The sequence below is a fragment of the Branchiostoma floridae genome, unplaced genomic scaffold (assembly GCF_000003815.2).
Source record: "Branchiostoma floridae strain S238N-H82 unplaced genomic scaffold, Bfl_VNyyK Sc7u5tJ_517, whole genome shotgun sequence".
Taxonomy (NCBI): Eukaryota; Metazoa; Chordata; class Leptocardii; order Amphioxiformes; family Branchiostomatidae; genus Branchiostoma; species Branchiostoma floridae.
In genome coordinates this window covers 37,133-58,314 of record NW_023365886.1, presented here as the reverse complement: position 1 = coordinate 58,314, position 21,182 = coordinate 37,133, and the positions used below count along the sequence as shown (strand labels likewise).

Below are 21,182 nucleotides of genomic sequence, written 5' to 3'. Positions count from 1 at the left end.
TCCGTACATGGGTGGTTGAAAACAAAATTACCGATAGATATGATGACATTAGCTGTGTTGTTTGTACAGCATTGACAGGAGAATACTGCATGGGGTCGCCTGGCTGACTAGCCCGCAGCTGGGTACTTACGTTTTTGGCGTGCGTCCGTTTCCACTTTGCAGGTATCACAGAAGAAAAATTGCCATGGTGAAAAAGTCGCGTACGTACAAGACATAAGAAAAATCTTGCTCTATCTAGAAATAGAAGAAAGTGTGCTGATCTGTAGGTTTTTGTCTGTCCTGATCTTTTATGGAGCTGTCGAGGTTTCCATTGGAAAATTATTCACACCAGCTTAGTGTCCTGCTGTACACGTAGGTTATCAGCCATCGAAACACCTGCCAAATTTCCTGCGTATTTGTGAATTCAAGTGCCTGGGGACCAAAGATGATGCATCCGCTTCATCGAAGAAATCTTAGTTTTTGATCTACAAAGACAGGTTCTGGGTGTTGTTTCGTTCTTAATTTCACTAACAACTGGCCTATTCTAGCATTACCCAACGACAGGCAAGACAAGCTCAAACTTGTTTATAAGAAAAGTCGACTTCACGGCCCAACAGACATAAATGTTGACGGACGATCCCTTACCTATCCTAGTCACCTTACGAAAATATTCGTTTTCAGAATTGCTCTTACGACGATTTATTTGCCTTTGCATTCTTGTGACGTGAAAGCAATCCAGATGATACACGCACAGCTTCTCCAACACATGTAATCTTTGAGGGGTGTCTCCTTGTCTCTTCACTAAAGTTCACCATCTATTTTTAGTCTCCCGTAGTGTAGAGAACCCGCGATACATCCAGAGGGCCATCACACACCCACACAGTAAGGTTCACCAATCTGATCCATAGGTTTTAATTGTCGATTTGGTGACCCTGCAATGTTAAAGGAGATCTCCTCACAGATGTTCTAGTTGGTGCGCCTCTTCAAATCTGAATTTCCTGACACCATCAATGCACTGTTAACGCAACCGTTTTAAAGAATTGTACTGGAAGTACCCTTCTGTTAAATCACTGCTTGTGTACGTGATTTGTGGTCTATCCTTCGTTTTCCTGAATAGAGCAGGGGGATCACGGGGGATTTTCTGTCAGAGCCGCCGTCCCAGCAACACGGCGAGGAGGCTGACCTTTCGGGGAGTAGACTCACGTGGCCAGAAGTGAGCCCAGAGCGCCGACTTAAATCCTACGCAAACGTGAAAGGTCTGTGCTCAACAGGAAAGCCCATTGCCATGACGTCACGAAATAGACGTGTTTCAAGTCTCCGCACAGCGTTTTACCTTTTTGTCAATTCCTGGTACGATTAAGGATAAGCGCTGCAAACAGTTGGGTAGGATACGTTGTCTAGTGACGGTAAACCCAAGCAAAAAATCATCAAGAGCTCGAGTTTTACGGCAGGTTCGACATTTTTCTCGGATATCACTACCCTCCAAGCAGAGGTTGATTGGGAAGATAGTGGCTCATGTATCTCGTTTTCTGACAGAGTTAATTGGACCGTTTGTCAAACAAAGGGGCATATGAGGTAACAATCTTCCAAATTAACCCATGCTTGCCGGAGAGTGGGATATCACACCATTGTCGTGGAAAGAACATGAAGTCTTCTGGAAGGTGGGCCCTGATTCGGTATGAACGGCAAGGGTAGGGTATTTTTGTCTCATAGCCCAAAATGTGTTCCCGCTAGACGGAGATCGCTGAGCGACCGTACGGTACAGCGACCAAAGTTGAGTTGCGTGTAAACCTTGATTTCTTAATAAGTGCATGATGCTATATACTAAAGTGCACAAGAACACAAAATTTAAGCAAATTCGTTCTCTATTTATGAAATTCGCTGAGCGATCTGTCAAATCATTGGTCCCCCAGCGATAGCTACCTGTAGTGGAAAGAAGGTGTCCAAAGCTGTTTAGCTGAATGACATGACGAATAATGGAAACGTGCATGTGTTCCTCTCTACCAATGTGAAGAAATTGTAACGTCCCTATTTATGCACCATTTCAAGTAAAGCTGTTGGCTATGGGGGAGATAGTAATATAAATCATGTCGTTAGAAATTTTACATCATAACTTTACATCATTCCCTCTCCTACTGCTGTTGTGTCGAAGGAAGCCACAGCACCCGAGCTGTTAACAAGCAGCATACAGAAGTCGGGAAGAGTAACTGATCCACATGTCTCATATGGCCCCCTTCGGTCAGTATTAACCATGGTAAAATCCTAATCGATCCACATGTATGGTGATGGCATACTAGTTAGGATGGTTGAACATGTGTGATCTTACCATAATCAATAAACATCAACGTGTGGAACAGCTCGGACAACAACAAAAAACAGGAGCAAGTAAAAAAAACAATGTTAATTGAGTCTTTTCACCTACATAATCGATTAATACTGTTAGTCATAAGTTTATCAAAAAATATACATTCTTCTGTTCTTTTGTTTAGTTATCAATTGGGCCTTCGTTAAGCTTAGTAAATCCATGTATGCACTAACGCGCATGCAGTTCGTTCACCTCCTGCCTTAATCATTTACAACTCCCCAAGATCATGTATTTAGACGGCGGATACTTCGGTGAGCGTCCATTGGGTCATGTTTTTTTAGAGGTAAACGCCTCCATTTTCGATCGCTGGTGTGCGTAGCCCTCAGGAACTCCCCTCTGGTTCAACAATGATCCGCCCCTGCTGCACCTCTCACAGTGCGCTGGATTGTTGGGAGCCGCACACAGAAAAGCCTGTCCTTGTTTTCATTATTCACGTCCTTCAAGATTCAATCGCCAGCGCGGGTCCTGTGATTGGATTTTGTGACTGGTGGTGTTTTAACAAACGCTTTGATTTGTTCCTCTGGGTAACGTTGCTCAGGGCAACGGTTCCGTGTTTCTGAGGTAAACAATATAAAATGGGAAAGTAGCCTGGAATCAAATTAGGGATTTTCTCACACATGAAACCGGGCCTGGATGTTTCAGTCGGAGGTGCATTCTGTCTGAACCTGATCCGCCATGAAGCGAGGCGGTTTGCAGAGGAGAGCTGCAAATAGCAGAGTACTGTAACGGTTGATTAGAGAGGCCTGGTTGAACTGTCATTGTCGACAAGGGGCATTCCGTTGTTGTGTTCGCGGTCCGTGGTGGGGCCCGTGCTCCGCTTTCGTGTACTCAACAGGTACTCACAGTATTACCGTCGGGGCAATTCGCAGCAACTAACAATTAGTCGCGCTCAGGAGTGGAGTAAAACGTGATGAAGACAATGCTGTAAACGCGTGATATCGCCGGACGCCTTGCATGGGTAAACTGTGTGGTGAGTGCAGTCCGGACCAGGTCCAATCACGATGCATGTCTCAACCCAGCCTACAATCGATCACGGAGCAATATTTCGTGCTGCAGACCGCTGACAGGTAGTCGAAGCGTCTTCTTTGACAGAGACCATCTGTGTACGCCCGTCAAGACAGACAGACCGCTTGTAGTACAGCAGTGCTGGTAGTTATCCCTGCCGCGCGCACTGTGTTGGCCATGGCAGCCGGGGAGGACGGCGCGCTCAGTCGGGAGGCCGTGTTGGACTACCTGGACTCGCACCCGGAATTTGCTGGGGAGTATGTTTCGCGGGCGCGGGCTACGCAGGGCCGGGATGGCGTCCCGATCGTCAACTGGCAGGCACAACAGCTGTTCTCCCGCCGAAGAGGCTCCCGCCACTTCGACCAGCACCCTGAGACCGCCCTCGGCGTGTCGACCTTCTTCCCGAGGCGGCCCCTCTCTCCCGCGCGGCGTTACAACTTGAGGAAACGATCTCCCAGGAAACAGCCGTCACTAGAGAAACTCTCCAAACTTAACGAGCTGGATTTGATGCTGGAGCTGATCAGGGACATTGCCAATGAACTGGACATGACCAACCTATGCCACAAGATTCTGACCCATGTTGGAATCCTGACCAACGCCGACAGGTGCAGCCTGTTCCTGGTGAAGGGAAGCAGGTGAGAGAGAGACCCACAATATTTCATACCTGTGTACGTTATGTACATGTTGCAGTTAACAGTTCATTGCCTGACATATTTATGGACAAACACCAGCGTCTGAAAACATGAAAGGGGGTGTAACGGTAAACAAACAGCTGCCTCGCTTGTTCTATATTTCATGTTTCATACATTCCTGAGTGTGATGCTGTAAATTGATTGTAAAACTGTGGTCTGTGAACGCAATGATTTATTCCTGCCACTTGATTTAATGCGTCAAGTTTTTAAAAGAGTTTTTATGCTTTTAACTGCACGTGTGACATTTTTTACTAAAAAAGCCACACAGGCGGCGTACAAAAAATCAAGCTCAATTTGCGCGTGGCTGGGGAGTGCAAAAGCATACGATTCTGTCCACCTATATTTGTCATTTCAGTGCCCAGCCCCAGAAGCACCTTTTCTTCAGTCAGCCGAATCTAAGACACGTTTGCGTAAGCTGTAAGATGGGTGAATAGCTTGGAATTAACACTCATCATCGCTATTAACATCCGTCACCAGGATGCCATGCACGTCTGTAACATTGAAATCAAATGATCGATAGGTCTGTAGGATATCTAATTACACCCCTCTTTCCTGCCGTCCTTATCTGCTGATTATAGTAGGGTCCCTCAGTGATTACGGAACATCACATCACGATGACCATTACTGGCAGAAATTGTCATTGAACACGTTCTCATTCTATCCTCCTCTTTAGCAAATATCATACACGACACGGCACTGGGTGTATGTTTGTGACATTTAGGCACAGGTAATGGCTTCCTGTATATACATATATATAGCTATTTGCTCTGTAATACTGCGAGTTACGTAAAACGAGACCTCATTGGTATGCTGCGTTCTGAAGCGCGCAGTAGATCTGAGATAATTTGAATGTTTGAACAGAAACGGTTCCCGCCGTTTAAGTGTGCATTGTCGACCTGAGTAACCCGCGACCCTAGAGAACTCAAATTTGTGCTGTGTCTTTACACACACAAAAAAACTTGTTCGTCAAGACCGAGTTCTTAAATCATTTTCCTACTTACACGAAAGGCAGAGACACAAGCAGATTCAAATGTACTGAATTGACGTTGCAGATACATGTACAAGTTTATCGGAGTGGCAATAGCCAATACAATGTAGTTATGAATGGATCGCGTGAACTTGAAACGACCAGCCATTTTGGGCTCCTGTTACTGCCAGCCTGCTGTTTAAACATGCGGCATTGCTGCGCCATTACGCTCGCTCGCTGGCAAGGAACAGAACACGATAGGATGAAGAGAAACTTTGACTTTGACTTCAAAACAGCCAAAAACTCAATTTTAAATTGAGGTAAAAAAAGAAGAGGCAAACAAGATTCTGAGGTCTGTGTGGCAAAATAAGGGAGCCCGTGTATATATTCTAGCGCAGATCCCTATGTCAATGTTAGTCTTCTCAGCTCAGCTGTGGTCCTTGTATCACTGGTAGATGTCTGTCTGCAGAAACTAGATGTCTGTTTTTTCAACCGGTAAACCATGCTACAAGGTCAGGGGGTTAACTATTTGTCAGGAGTTACAGCAACAGTCTCTTAGCGTAAGTTGTATGTGAAGTGCCAGATGGTTGTCGCTTCAAATTTCATTCTGCGCTCACTTTCTTTTTTTCCCTCTGCAACATTAAATGTTTGGATAGCGATCAATCACCATTGTTTTTAATCGGTTGCAATTGCATGCTTCTATGTGATTTTGTGCTCTCAGAAAACACTTGATATTTCGATTGTCATTCACCCATTCTTCAAGTACGTCGAGAGACATTCACTGGTGGTATGATATTAACCTCACACAGTTTTTAATCAAATATTACAAAGAATTTATTCAGAACGTTTGGCTGTAGATGTGCACTTGCAATTGTTGTTGGTGCCTTTTTTGCCGCAGACGGGTGAAATCGTATCGAAAGGTAGTTTGCTCGTCCGTGGGTACGAATGGAACATGACCTGAGGCCAAGATTACGAGTTCACGTATGTAGAATTGAAGAAACCTCATGGCTTGACGGGTAGAGTTACTGACACGCTCCAACTGACGTGTTTTCTTTATTCCACAAAATATCATTCAACCGTATATAATCTGTAACAAACTTGCGTTGGTCCATGCGTGATAAAACTTCCAAGTCATCATTCATCTTGAGTAGTAACACCAGATAATGTTTCTTACAGGGAGTCATATAACAGACGCGTGCGTATTGGCGTGTATGGAGGTTTTTAAAACCACTGCACGTAACGTTACGTCAATCCATCCAAAAGAACGTCATACAGCTAATGCGAGGGTTTGTTGACACACTTTCCAGGTCATTCAGTTGGGCTGCATTTGGCACAAGCCAAGGAACCCTTAACGGTCAGATAACTGTTTCAGCGTGTCCCTGTCACCAATATCGTAAACACAGTCCTTTATGTATATTTACTGTCTAAAGACATGAGGAACTGCCAGCATTCTTTACCGTCTGAGTCGCCCCACCTCGCTCTCATAGGTCAGTTTACTTGTGGTGACTTTACGATGCAAATGGTTTCCCTACCTGGTCCCTTGAACGGTGTCAAGCCATGAGACAGACATGATCTGATTCAATATGTTCAAGTGTAGGAACCGGGAAAGAGAGAGGGCAGACTTTTAATTTTCAGATGCGCCAGAATAAACATTAAGCGGTTACCGGGCAGGGGGCGGGGATTTGAAATTCTTGGTAAAAACGACCAATCGAGGCGAGACAAGGACTGTACTGACTCCTATACCCTAGATGTGAAAACTGCTTCATCCATACAAACATTTACTATGCAAGAGAATTGTGTGACCTCTGACATCCAACCCTTAACGACTTGGACACGGATATTGACACATGTTTGACGATATTTTGTGCTCTGTAAATATTGTATTGTATTGTATGTATGTATTATTTGTATGTGTACCCAGGGCCTCACTGAAAAGCAATACTAGTCACTGATGGGAGCTAGCCTTGGTAAAAGAATACATAAATGTACGTAAATAAACACAAAAATTGCAGTCATCGTATACGCGTAATATCGTAATGAATGTGTCGCATGTTGCGTCGCTTGGCGTAAATTTAGCGAGGTGTTTGAACAGAACCAAGGGTCATGGTGTCAAGTCCTCTGACATTGTGTTCATGGGAAAGTCCTCACTCGACTCAGGTGTGTCCTGTGTTTGAGGGGAGCCATACCTCAAGCACATACATAAAGCACCCACCACACTTATTGACGGAGTAGGGGTCAATCACGGTGTGAGTGGATCAAGTAAATATGTCCGGATATGCAACATCTACGGTTTAGTATAAACCTGGCCTGCAATACACGTACAGTACAATCAAATTAATGCATCCTTGCTATAACGACGTTCCTTTCCTTTGTTTCCAGAGACAACAAGTTCCTGGTGTCCCGGCTGTTTGACGTGACCCCCGACTCGTCCGTGGAGCAGGCCATGAACGCCACCGGCTCGCACGAGATCCGCGTCCCCTTCGGCTGTGGGATCGTCGGTCATGTGGCCAAGACCAAGGAAACAGTCAACATCAGGAATGCTTACGAAGTACGTCCGTGTATTGTTTCCGTTTTTACCTTCATGAAAAATGGAAGTTATGCTATCAGCAGGAGCGTTCGTGTCTGTGTGTCAAGAAGACCAGAGAACGTCTAGATGAAGTATCTATGTGAGTAGGTCTTGATGAGACCTCAAAATGCTTCGGGCCCCTTAGCAGCCCTTAAAAATTGTTGCCGCCTTAAAATTACACGTGAACTGATCACACAGCACCATGCCCCAAGTAACCTAACAGACGATACCTATACTGTCTGATCTTTAATTACGAAGCTATCCAAAGTGACAATAACATGATACTATATCTGACAATTTGCATAATACCTTTCAGACATCATGCACACTTCGTATACATAGATCTAGACTCTATTGACTCCACATCAAATTTGTAATGTACATATCAACATGGGATAAATCAATTGGTAAATGAAATATGAAAATATAACACAACATAGCATAACATGGCATGATATGATATTATATGAAATCATACATGTTACACTACATTACAGTTTTTTGCCTTAAATAAGACATTATTTTATTGTATTGACATGTCTACAAAGGGCATTTCCATATATATTCAAGATTGCAGGTGAAGACGATCCCGACACTACAAGTCAGAATGTCTTGGGTCGGCGCTTTCGGGGAAAGATACATTTACCTGTGCCTTGTGTAGAGTATCGGCACGCCACTGTGATATACTGTAAATGCAGAAATGTTCGCGGTGGATTAATGTTCGCGGTTTTCGCGGCGACCACTTTACCGCGAAATTAAATCCACCGCGAACATTTTTCTATTACGGTATTAGACTGCAGTAGATGGTGTTACCGCGAAATTAAATCCACCGCGAAAAGTCATTTTTCCCGCTACCGCGAAATTAAATCCCCGCGAACTTAAATGCATTTACAGTATGTATTTATCATGTGCCAACGACTGAAATGTTCCCAAATGGCCTCATTATTTTCAACCGACTGCCGAATTGGCAAGAGTGGTACACTCTGATCGGCACTTTTTTGGCACCGCACGCAATGTTCACGTTAGTGGGAAATATTCACGACTTAAGCCAGTCCCCGGCGAATTTTGCTGCATGTGCTGTAGATAAGAAAGTCTGTCTAAAAAGATGGGACTGTGTTATCTTGGGGGGAGTAAAGCAGCGTGAATGTTCGCCGCTTTAGAGTGAGAGCTGAGCACTGAAAGGTGGGCTGATAATCAGATAACAGTGTCGCCTGGAGGCCGCGACAGTTCTGCAGCACTATATCAGTAAGTCGGAGGTATACCGTATAGGTACAGCATTTTAAAGAGTTTCTCTTAAAAAAACATGCAAGGGTTAGCGCATCGCCAAAATATAACTTGAGCCCTGCCAAGGGTCGACTAGAAAGGATCGCAGGAGCGAAATTCTAAAAAAAAAAGAGGTGGTAGTTAAATAGGACTAATGATAGGACAATTAGTAAAAAGAAAAGAGAAAATCAAGAAGACGTTTGCTTCTTGCACCAAACAATCTTTTGCTGTTGAAACGTGAAAATTTTTCTCTCTCACGTTTTCCCATCTCAAGTTGGATTACACAGTGTGTAATTTAGCGGAACTCCCTGCTGCCTAACCCATACCCAATAGAGAATTGTTAGCCAAACTGCTATTACGGTGAGCTAAACTTTGAATGTAATGACCGTAACGATTTATCCTGGGAATGTAATCCAGGCAGTATTATCTTCGAGTACGTACGAAATGGAGGGCAATACTTAAATGCACAAAATTATGAGTACTTCAAATTCAACGTTTAATCAAAATCTCAATTGCTGTATCCGGATTACGTACTACCGAGGTAATTTCCGACAGGTATTGATGTCCTCCAAGTTCTTAAACTAGACCTTTCCTTTGAAGAGTTCCTATCCACCACCGCCTTGCTCAGAGTGGGTGATGGATGACAGAGCGCCCTGCAACTTGACGGTCCATGAGACAGCGCATACAACCAAGTTTCCCTTTTACTCCCAAATGGAACACAAGATAAACCCCGGGTGTCTGGATGATGTATCGATTTCCGCTCTATTTAAATGCACTACAAGTACGCTATCTTGAAGAAAGTTGAAAGTGTTTCTGGCCCAGAGATGCCCACATGTAGATAACATGGCGGCCACTCCTGGATGATGAGTGGCCAAGAGATAGCAGAGTTTGATCATGGAGGTTTTCTCAAGAATCCTCTTCCGGAGTGCTGGGCGGGGGTTAGTCTTCAAAGCAGGCGTTTTGGAACATGTATAGAGAGCAGAAAACGGTCAGCATAAATCAAAAGTTTTGCAACCATTGTAGTCTCTACTATGCTTCATAGATCGATGGAAAATAGAAGAAATAGGCAAGATAACATACCAGAGGAGTTAGGACACATAATCTACCCCCAGGTCGGTTTATATACTGTCCTATGACATTTCATACGTCTATTCAAGGAGGTTGAAAGTGTTTTTTTAACCTCCTTGGTCTATTCAGTCAATTTCTACCGTTTGGTATATAGAGACTACTTCCATTGGTCCACTCGGGCTTGTAGAGACTAGATAGATCGCATGTTCCGTTTTATCTTCTGCACTCTTCAGAATGACCATTAAAAGACTATCTCTACATTTCTTCTGAACATTAAGGTATAGCAGTATATATTTGAGGCAGTGTTCGGGATTGACTGATGATGCCTGGTTCGTGGTCATTGAAACAAACAAGATACCCTCCTGTTTGTGAGTCACATAGAAACGGACTGGTCTTAGCTTGGATGTTCTACATGTTCAAAGACACGGGCAAACACTTTAGAAGTGCATGTAAGGACGGGCACTTCTCATTTCCTCGAGGAATCGATCTTTTAAGAAAGTGATGAAGTACACACCGACCACCGCTCGGAGCCCTGATAGCATTCTTGCCCTCGCCAAGAAGATTCTTCAAGCTTTTAGACGCCGCCGATCGGACCCACTTGAGACTGAGTGTGTCGTGAAGAACTCTTGGGAAAGGGGGTGATATATCTGCTTGATGTGAGCGGGCGTTTGATGAATATTCTCTCTAGATTCGTCCTGACAGGTACCAATTCTGGTTGTAAATTATGCAGTTTGTAAAACGTTGTACATCTGAGACATTGCGAAAACAAGTGATCGAGTGATAAAAAACACCACAGACGGAGGAGGTAAAGTAGTACTTCAAGCGCAGTGAACCAAGAATCGCCACCTTAGATCTCTGCCCCAGGACAACATCACCAAATATAGAAGGTTCGCCGCCTAGACTACTTCATTCCTTCACTTCCTTAGAAAGAAGCAATTTAACATCTCCTGCACCAGCCAAGCACGATTACCTTGGGAAAGTCCCGGCCTGTGGTTATGACATAAATTGCTTTTAAAGTGTTTTTCGATCTCACATACTTGTAATAAAGTGTTGATCGGAAAGTCAATATGATTTCTTTCCTTACCAGTTAATTTGAAATTGCGTATGACGTTTCGCTGACCATTTCAAATCCTGCTCTGGGGGTAAAAGATAGACATAATCACCTGGGGTGGCCACATAGCAATACTGCGGGCCATCCAAGTCATCAATTGTAGGATATCAACAATTGACAATCGATAATGAGACTAGACTGAACACCATGTTCGATTCGTGTCGATACTTAAAAACTGGGTCGCGCGTGATGTAAGATATCGATTGTTATGTTACAATTGCCTTTATGTGGTCTTTCTGACTTTGTGCAACTTTCTTTCCCTCTCAAAGTAGATTCAAGGTCAAATGTGTCAAAGTGTGGAAAAGAATGTCGATGACGCGCACTCTATTTTACGACAAACAAGTAAACAAACCGTCCCGCAACATTTGGTGGCACCGCTAACCAAGTATGCGCGCCAGCTGGCGCATTGTTGGATTGCTTTTCCCCACTGCAGTGCTCGACTAGTGGACAAAAGGAAGACATTGAGCAATGTTCTGTGACGTAAGTTGTGACACGTAGCCTGCCACACACCGCCACTTCTCTCGCGAACGGTTTCCATGTTTAGAGTCGTATATTTGGACGAGATTTCTGCTGAGGGTAAGAATATCGTGTAACTGACGTGTTTTGAAATGTTTTGGTAAGATGCTATATACGTGTGCATACCAGCAATGTTCAAGGCACGCATCATGACGCACGTCCTGCTGCATCTGCTCAGTGTCGCCGCGTGTGCTTGTTCCTGTGCCACGTAAAGGTTCATATTGATGATGTTTGAACTTTGATAAGGAGGTTAAAGAGAGAAAAACACATAAAGTTTGGAACTTTCAATCTTCCTCCAGGAGACATCATAACTCATGAAAGGCCTGTTATGATTGTGTTTCCTCCCTATACTAGTAAGTCCTTCCCTCTCTCCTTCAGGACCCCCGGTTTAACCGCACGGTGGACCAGCGGACAGGGTACCACACCCACTCCATCCTGGCCATGCCCATCTGCAGCGCGGATGACGAGGTGTTGGGCGTGGCACAGATCATCAACAAGGCCACGGGCGGTCACGAGTTCACAGACAAGGACGAGGAGGTAACGTCATTTCCGCTTCCCCTACCGGTTTCCTATTCTCCAAGCAGAGGTATGGTCGCGGAGATATAGTAGTAGTCGCTCACCGGTATACGGTGAAAATCCTGACTACTACTATATCTCCGCGACTCAACCTCTGCTTGGAGAATACCGGTTTCCCTCACTACTCAGACAGGTTCTTTGTTTACTGTGTCGCCACTGCTCATCGAACTCATCACCTGAAAGATACATCACCATTGCGATTTTGATACATATCATAATATTCAAAATATCCAACTTTTGCAATACTGAATATCACCTAATCTCCAAGCAGATCCACGGTGGCGTGATACAGTATCAAACCCACCGTAGGTGTACGTTTGACTCCCTTTGGCCGGCTATACTCCTTGGACAGCTTTGATACTATCTCATGGCACCGCAGTAGCGTCCAGATTGGCTGGATATGATGAGCGCGCTCTCGTGAGCAGCCGTGTTGGTTTTATTTTCTAACACATGCCATGATATAAAATGTAACAATTAAGTACAATGGCGACTCTAGGCATGAACTCTGAATACACCCATGTCACCGAAGAAGAAGAATCGGGCAGGGTCTGTCTGTTACATGTACCACACAGAGCGACACGATTTGAAAGTTGAAGGAGGCGAGATGCAGATGCAGAAGCACGGACCCAGATGGTCTCGTTATATCAGTACAAATTGCGAACTCTGTAAGAGGATGGCATGTCACAGATCAGTTGTACTGTATATCACAGAATTTTCGCAATGTTAACTAAACAAATGTTATAACCAATGTACTATTTCATTCGGATTGAAATGCAGCCATGTGTGATCATGTGTGTGTGCGCGCGCACGCGCCGTGTGTGTGTTTGGGGGGTGGGGGTGCTTGACCGTACTCCGACTTACATGGCTACGCCGTGGGCTAAAGAGCAGCTCCCTCAGAAACACTGGAATAGAGTATCGCATGTTTAGATCATACGGTAGCGTAATACATTTTGCATATCCGTTTTAATATCATTCCCATCATGCGAATGCCGCCCTACCACTGATATTGAGGACAGAGGCGCCGGTCTTCACCATAGCAACGGAAAAGCAAGACAAGAACAAATGCCCGTTAAACAGTGGGGAAGATGTCGTTTGTAAAGCCTGGCTGGTGCATTACCCCGGCGCACTTTCACAGTAATTGGTATAAAATCATGTGATCTTCTGAAGCCGTGTTTACTGTGCTCCAATTGTTTGGCAAAGCGGCGATTAAAAATTTATTCGGGGGTGAAAATTTCCAGCATAGAGACCTACAGTGCATGTAACGTGACTCTCTGTAAAACCATTGAAACAGCTGACAAGTGACAAGTCTACATGTAGGTGAGTTGGTTAATCGGATATCTAGATGCTGCCTAGACGCATTCTTGATGATAGTTCGACATTAAGCATATTGTTATTGTTCATTGCTTGCCTGCATGGAGTTGGTAGCGGCGTGGACCTTTCTGTTTGCTGTAACGTTACATCCCTACCCGTCTTGTGTGAGAAACTTACGTTTGAAGAGGCCGAAATATTTCTTTGCACTGTCAAGTTAACAAGCGTCGGTCAAAGCTATTCTCCAAGCAGGGGTTATGGCGCGGAGATATAGTAGTAGTCGGGATTTTTACTGGACATAGGTAGATTTTTACCAGCTCTGTCCGGTAAAAATCCCGACCACTACTATATCTCTCGACTCCACCTCTGCTTTGAGGATAGGTTAGTCCCCTCCCCTTTTCCCAGTTAAAACTTCTCCCTAGGATTACTATCTTTTCAAATTATTTCCCAATATACGTACAGGTGTTGTGGCTACACGATGATGCTGTGTTGTTGGTTATTTGTGCAATACAAAGTATCATTTACGCAAAGCCTAGGACACTACATTGTCAGCTTTCTTGGCCTCTGACATACGAGCCCCATCTGTCCCCGCCTCCCAAGCGCCATTGATTTAGGTCCACCATCGCGATGTTATCCACAAGAAGTGCTCTCCAAGCAGAGGTTCGGCTCCGGCTGTTTCTTTAACGTGTATTAGGCATGTTTATCGGGCTTTCTATTTTCTGCTGTTTTATTCATGTCCGCCAGCCGAAGAAAATAATAAAGAAAACAGTACAAAATAGAAAGCCTGAAAAAAAACTAAACCGTTTGAATAACAGCTGGAGCCGAACCTCTGCTTTGCCAGTATACATGAAGCACTAATAACAGGCTTTACTTGATCTCACAGAATGCCCAAACCTGTTATTCGACCTTTGGGTAATTACCCAGATCTCTACTGTGGCGAGCATTGACCTGCGTAATTCTTTTTACAGGCCAACTGTGTGATGAACTGATATAGAATTTTTATAAGATTTTGGCAAAGTGCACTGTAAGTGCAATATTTCAACGGTATCAAAGATTTCGTTAATACTCTGTTAGTATACAGGAAAAAATAACCGAACAGCGGTTCACATAATGCCATGTGTTAAACACATATCCAAGTATGGCTACATTTTACCATACGTCCTGTAAATATGGGTTGGGATTTGGAACCTGTTGGGAATGACGTATGGATGCACAAGTCGTAGCACATTATTGTGTGTGTGTGTGTGTGTGTGTGTGTGTGTGTGTGTGTGTGCGTGTGTGTGTGCGTGTGTGTGTGTGTGTGTGTGTGTGCGTGTGTATGTGTGTGTGCGTGTGTGTGTGCGTGTGTGTGTGTGTGTGTGTGTGTGTGTGTGTGTGTGTGTGTGTGTGTGCGTGTGTGTGTGTGTGTGTGTCTTTGTGCGTGTGTGTGGAAACGATTTTCTTGTTTCACTTAGCAGTGAAGTCCCTTTATCAATTAATTTTCTTGTGATTTTTTTTATCATGAACCTACTGGAAGCGATGCAGATCCGCCCCATGTGATCATTAACGATCCGTCCCTTGGGAAGCCATCTTCCTGCCCGCCTCTGGGTCGGTATCTTGTTGCAGCGTGTTGAACTTGCCCTTAGCTGACTGACATAAATTTACGTATGTCTGTTCCTATTACTCGTCTGCAGTTAGTGAAACATAATCGCTTCGCCCCATTTAGAGTAATAGCGCTTCCTGTGAAACACACGGATGTGTCCATTAGAGTCGTTAGATGCCAATTTGGCGTTTAGAACGAAATATGAGTCTTTCAAGCCTTTCCAGTTTCTGGCGTGGCGTGCCATACTAAGAGCCGTGCTGTAATGAAGGGCATGAAGTTGTGTTGCAATTTCAAACTACAGGAAGCGAAGATAATATCTGCTGATGGAAGAAGAAAGGCAAGGTAAAATCCCAGTAAGGGTCCGTGTGGAAATTGATTCTAGCCAACGCGCTATTCCATATATTAGCCTTACGGTACGCCTTAGTGTGATTGTGATCTGAGTGCTTCCCAAATGTTTGCGGCTGTGGAGGCCAAGCTAATCAGAACTCACCCCTCTCGCGCATGCCCTTCTTGTCACGAGGAGCTGAGATGAAGCATCACACTTTCCAGGGCACGAGATAAAATAATGTGAAACATTTCGTACCTTTTGAGATTTCAATGTCATAGACAACGGTGATGGCTACCGCAAGTTTACACATTATTCCAGTAACGCCTCTCTTTAAGAATATAGAGTCTGCTGTCTGTGTTCCCGTTTTATTACACCGGACAAACCCAGTTATGTAGATACCTGACCCTGCTCACGTTAATCAGATATTCTACTCTGGTTTGGTGTCCCTCTTCTCCAGCCCTTGAAATGACGAGTCTAATGGCCGACAGGACCAAATGGCCGGGCTCTCAGAGGAATTGTAATTACGGCCAGGCTTGGAGACCGCTCTCATATCAAAAACCGTTCCAAAGTCGATTACGCACAGGCACTTAACTGCTATTTTACTCAAGTTAATGTTTGATATGGAGGAAAGGTCACTTGTCGCTGATTGTCGCAGTTTTCGAGTGGTTCTTAACTTTACTTTAACGCAAGTTGAACAACTTCATCTTCAAGCAACAGACCTGGAAAACTTTCTTTGGATTGGTTTATGTCAACAAGAGGTGCTATCTAGGACTGCGCCCTTCACGGAGCCTCCGTTAGGCACACGTGTGTGTCAGAATGGTACTTCTGGGCACATGGAAGGATTTGGCCTATGCGTGGGAATGGCGACCAGTGCAGCGACAGCGCCCATGAAATCTTAATCTCGTTAATCTGATCCTCTGTAGCTTAGAAGCATGGAGTCCGCGGAGGCACGGATTATGCGCGCCATTGCTGTTATTCCGCACAGTGGTCCTGTCCCTGGTGCTGATCGCTAATCACACCACACGCGACGTGGTCAGGTGTTGTTGCGCCTCTCCTGCCCCGACTTTCTGAACTCTACATGAGAAAAGTTGGCACCTGTACGATCCTATTACTGATTTCTTACTTATCTACTATTTGTTCCGTATTTTTTCTATATGTAACGTAAAGAATCAGACTTTGGCCATTGCCTACATCATGTTTATGCCGTATACCATGCATCAGTTTCAATGTTATTCATTTGTCATGTATTAGACGCGAAGCTTGGCGGATGGAGGGACAGGGGTTATAATGTTGGTTAATACAATGTTACTCTACAGGGGTGTTCATGTAGCTCAACTGCAGCTAGTAGCAGCCGCACAATTGAGCTCGTGGGTTAAATTAGTTGGTGACTGGTTTCTGTAAAATGTTCCCTTATACAAAAACACTTGCTGACCCACGTGCCACTTGCAGGGCGAACAACAACAGTCACTCTAAATACATGTTCCTTTCTATAAAATCCCCTCTGCATTTCTTGCTGACACCTCCCTCCCTCATTGTTTGTCTGTGTCATTCGGTTTGGAGCCTTATGAATATTACTGTTAGACACCGTTTTTTTAATTGGTCTGAAATGTCTTAATGCCCACCCAACAGGTGTTTAGGAACTACCTGACATTCTGCGGTATCAGCATCGCCAACGCTCAGATGTTCGAGATGTCGATCACGGAGTACAAGCGGAACCAGGTCAGACAATCCCCTTAACAAGTTACGTCAGAAGGAATTCTTCTTCTTTTACCCCAGTTATAGACATCATCAAGTATGCTTTCAACATTCTATAATCACGACCTCCACATGCTGTGTATAAACCTCCATAGAGATCCCAAAGTAATGACACCAAACCGTCCATCATAAATCTTCTTGACACATCCAACCGGGACTGGCGAAAAGGTGGGCGGTAGATCCGTAATTAATCACAGAAGAATTAAGGCGCCGCCGTTGATTTCCCTGTAGGCGTTATTAAGTGAAGAATGAGGCTTCAACTAACCAAAACATGATGTTTGTAGAAATGATTGTGCCTCATTACTTCTGATCCATCCGGACAAGCGAGTCGAATGTGCAGATGATTTGCATGTATGATATGTATCTAATTATCTTAAATAGCTTATTACTGCTCTGTATTATACAGCCCTTATGTAAGAGTCCTTAAGGGGGATATTAGTGGCAGCCGTAAGAAAGCCCACGGTGACTACTACCCCCCCGGTCGCAACCTCTGCTTGGAGAATATTCAGTCAATGTTAGTGTTGGCACAAATATGAATTGTTCACAATGTGAGTGTTGGCACAATTATGAAGTGTTCAGAATTAATACGTCTTAATTGTGCCTGTATTTTTGTTTTGTACAAATTGCCAATTCCAAACACTCAGTGCCTATCTAGTGCCGATAGAAGCTACCTTTTCTTGTCAACGTGTTTTTGACCCTTTTGCATCTTATGACGTAGTTTGATTGACACGTGAGTTGGTGGTATTTGCAGATCCTCCTCCAGTTGGCGCGAAACATCTTTGAGGAGCAGACGTCTGTGGACAAGGTGGTGCACAAGATCATGAAGGACGCGCAGGACCTGCTGAAGTGCGAGCGGTGCTCCGTCTTCCTGACTGAAGATCTTCATGAGCAGGTGACCCAGAAACAGGACCAAAGACCAACAACAACATCCACTATTGTGACACAGTCACGCTTTTCCTTTTGTATTTTCATTATTTGGACATACATGGACGACATACAATGTCTTGATTACATTCTTCTTCGTCATACTGATTTCTGTGTTTTGTTTTATTTCGGAGTATATATATGAAAAATCTACATACCCCTACATGGCATGAATGATGTTGAAAAAGGTTAAGAGTTAAATCATGTGAAAAACGTATTAGTTGTGCTCACTATCATTCTATGTTTGATTACTTTCAACCTTTTCCATTTTTTGTTTTTTATTGTTTCAGCTTGTTCCATAATTTGATTTGATTTTTGTCCGTTTTAGTTTTCGCTACTGTTCGAATCACAGAGAAGACGGCGCCAGTCTCTGGTACTGACCATGAACATACTCTCTTCTGTCATTTTCATCCTTGCTCTTGAACTTCCACACTTGTTGTTATGGGTCACGAAAACTAAATGCCCTTCTCTACGTGTTCTTTTACATCTGTCGTCGAGTATATTGTACTACAGATAGATAAACGCTAGCACAGAGCGTTCTGAGACACTGGGATGTTTTTGATGTTGTCAACCTATCCCATCATGCTAAGTGCAAGTCTGTTAGTTTGAAGCTTGTAGAATACAAATAGCTGCGTTACTCCTGGTGCTCTTTAGATATAGACCCACTTCCCCGTGTTTAACCGCATGTCCAGTGCCAGTGACTTCTCTCCCCTAGCTACCGTGTGTCCGTGGTCGCTAAGTGTTCTCTCTGTTGTCTGCACCGCACACTCCCCCCGCCTGGCGAGGAAGGACCTCAGTGCGCACCCCAGTACTGAACCCCCTCGACTCTCCGCGGGCATTCCCAAAACCTCTGCCCAGGTAAATACGTGTGACCTGCTATATAGACAAATAGTCTCCATCATTCTTGTCCCTTGGATCTTTCATATGCTTCTACCAATACCGGAGATGATTTTTTACTCAAATCTTGACAGGCTGTGCTATCTTGCAACCATCTGATTCCGAACACTACAGTGATTCATACATACAACCTCTCTTGATAAAATAATGGTGGAAAATTGTCTTACAACTCATTGTGAGCAGTGAAAAGAAAACGTAACCGGCAGATTTTCTCAAATCAAAGTTTCTCCAATATTTTGTCGGGCGTAATCTAACGTTAAGCTCGAATTGCGTATTAAAAATCTTTGAACCCCCCCCCCCATAGTGCCTCTCTATCGCGTATGTATCTTTATTTTTCAAAACAGCCGACATTTATCCAGTTTCAGAAAAGCCCATCATCTTACTGTGCCCTTATCTTAATCGTATCTCAGCCAGTCCAAGCTACATTTGTTCGTTGGCGTTATGAAGCCTCACACGCATGAAGCCTTCCTCTCTGTGGTTATTTTAGCGCATGTTAATATTCGTTTGCATGCTTGGTTAGAGATCCAATTCATCTAAATCTCTCGTCTCCTTGAATGGTGATCTGACCCAACATGATCAAAATGGCGATTTAATTCAAATACGATATGTATGTGACCGAGGCACGTCAACTTACAATGTCAAGTTGATCCTAATTACAGTGTAATGTGTTAACGCACATTGAGCAACACCGATCATCGAGAATACCTTTGCTGTCATCACTTTCTGAAATCCCTTGCCTTCAAAAATCTGTCATTTCACCTTCTCACTTCGACGGTTTCTGTTTCACTCACCTTTGTGGAAGTGAAATAACACTCTTGATTTGACCTGACCGCTGCTGTAACTTCCCCAAACACGCATCTTTCATGTCTCAACTTATTCTACGCACACTGCTCCGTGCCTCGGCCCTATTGGCTATATCTGAAAAACCTTCAGAGGAATGAATCTTCTTGTACTGATATTTTCCTGATAAATGTGTACAGAATGCATAAAACACGGCACGTCACAAAGACCTAGTCGCTACCAGGATCCACGGGTCGCTGGAAAAATAGTAGAAATTGGCCAAATAAGGCAGAAAACACGCCAGAGGGGTTAGATGGTCGAGGAGTAAAGTTTGCGACCTTAGACTTCTCTTGTGTGTTTTCTGTCTTATTTGGCCAATTTCTACTATTCTACTAACGACCTGTGGGGCCTGGTAGAGGCTAATACAGACCTTCGTTGCACGCCCACCGTTATTACTAAGGTTTTGAATCATTTGATACTACATTGTATGTAGATTTGTGAAGCTTGATAACATTTCTTTCGATAAGTTTAGTTTAATGTTTTAAAAGGGGTCAATGATGGCTTTGCATTCAGTTTAAAAAAAAACAATAACCAAGAACATCGTGGTCGTACTTTTCTTACAGGGTGTGGACTTTTCCAAAATCTTTGACCTGGTCTCAGGTAATGATGCGGACAAAGGCGTCCAGTCCCCTAGGTAGGAAGTGTACATGATAACTCCCTCCGTTCCACTAGGGCGGCGACCATGCTGCGATCGCGCTGTGACCTAACATTTGACTGATCACTCAACGAATTTCATAGACTTTACGCTTTGTGTGTTTTGCTGCCTTTTACATTTTGCATGAATTTTCAAATATGAAATGAATGGTAACACATATCCGACGTAGGTCGCAGCGAAATCTCAGCGCCATCGCCGTCTTAGGAATGGGGAATAACCCGTGATTAATAATAGTTTATTGCAAATTTATGCCCGAGGGCCAATTGCCGAATAAGATAGCATGAAATGAGATAAACGAACAAATAGTTTAAAACAGTATAAACTCTTGTCTGAAACTAACATGATTTAATGTTTACTCAACTTGCCAGCGTCTGTTTTAATCTTCTGGACTTCCTTCAAACCCCAGTTACACCAAACACCACTGCATCACACAGATCTGTCCGTGTGACATGCATAACATGTTCATTACTTCTCAGTGCCTCCACGGTGGCGTGGCTGTTAGAGAGCGGACTGGCCAAGCACGTGGCGTCTACTGGTGAGGTACGTACATAGGCAAGAACATATCGTTCTTAAAATCGCATTTTCCCGGGATTGACGGTGCATATTTTCCTGGAAAATGCCCCTACGTAAGCTTAGATACTTTGAAGCACGTACATCATCTAGATAAAAAATCCCGGGAACTGAGTCAAAAACGTGTCTGTTCTCATCCTCAATACACTTTTTCCCGGAAATTTGCCCCAAGATATATCCGAACTGATACCGTTTCCTGGAATGATGGTACAGGA

General features: G+C 44.0%; 1 protein-coding gene across 7 annotated transcripts in view; it reads left to right on the top strand.

Moving 5' to 3' along the window:
• Positions 1 to 1,763: 1,763 nt before the first annotated feature.
• The window catches only part of LOC118408926 (cGMP-specific 3',5'-cyclic phosphodiesterase-like), a 28,807-nt gene continuing 9,388 nt past the window's right edge, over positions 1,764 to 21,182 (top strand). The window contains exons 1-9 of one of the 7 annotated variants that reach the window (XM_035809792.1): positions 1,764 to 3,984; positions 7,388 to 7,556; positions 11,911 to 12,069; positions 16,956 to 17,045; positions 17,833 to 17,973; positions 18,334 to 18,378; positions 18,795 to 18,863; positions 20,306 to 20,376; positions 20,874 to 20,937. In XM_035809792.1, coding sequence (XP_035665685.1) covers positions 3,527 to 3,984; positions 7,388 to 7,556; positions 11,911 to 12,069; positions 16,956 to 17,045; positions 17,833 to 17,973; positions 18,334 to 18,378; positions 18,795 to 18,863; positions 20,306 to 20,376; positions 20,874 to 20,937 — 1,266 coding nt within the window. In that variant the 5' untranslated portion in view covers positions 1,764 to 3,526. Of the gene's footprint in view, positions 3,985 to 6,390; positions 6,496 to 7,387; positions 7,557 to 11,646; positions 11,747 to 11,910; positions 12,070 to 16,955; positions 17,046 to 17,832; positions 17,974 to 18,333; positions 18,379 to 18,794; positions 18,864 to 20,305; positions 20,377 to 20,873; positions 20,938 to 21,182 lie in introns of those variants that run through there. The other 6 variants (XM_035809788.1, XM_035809793.1, XM_035809790.1 and 3 more) reach the window with 6 other exon arrangements.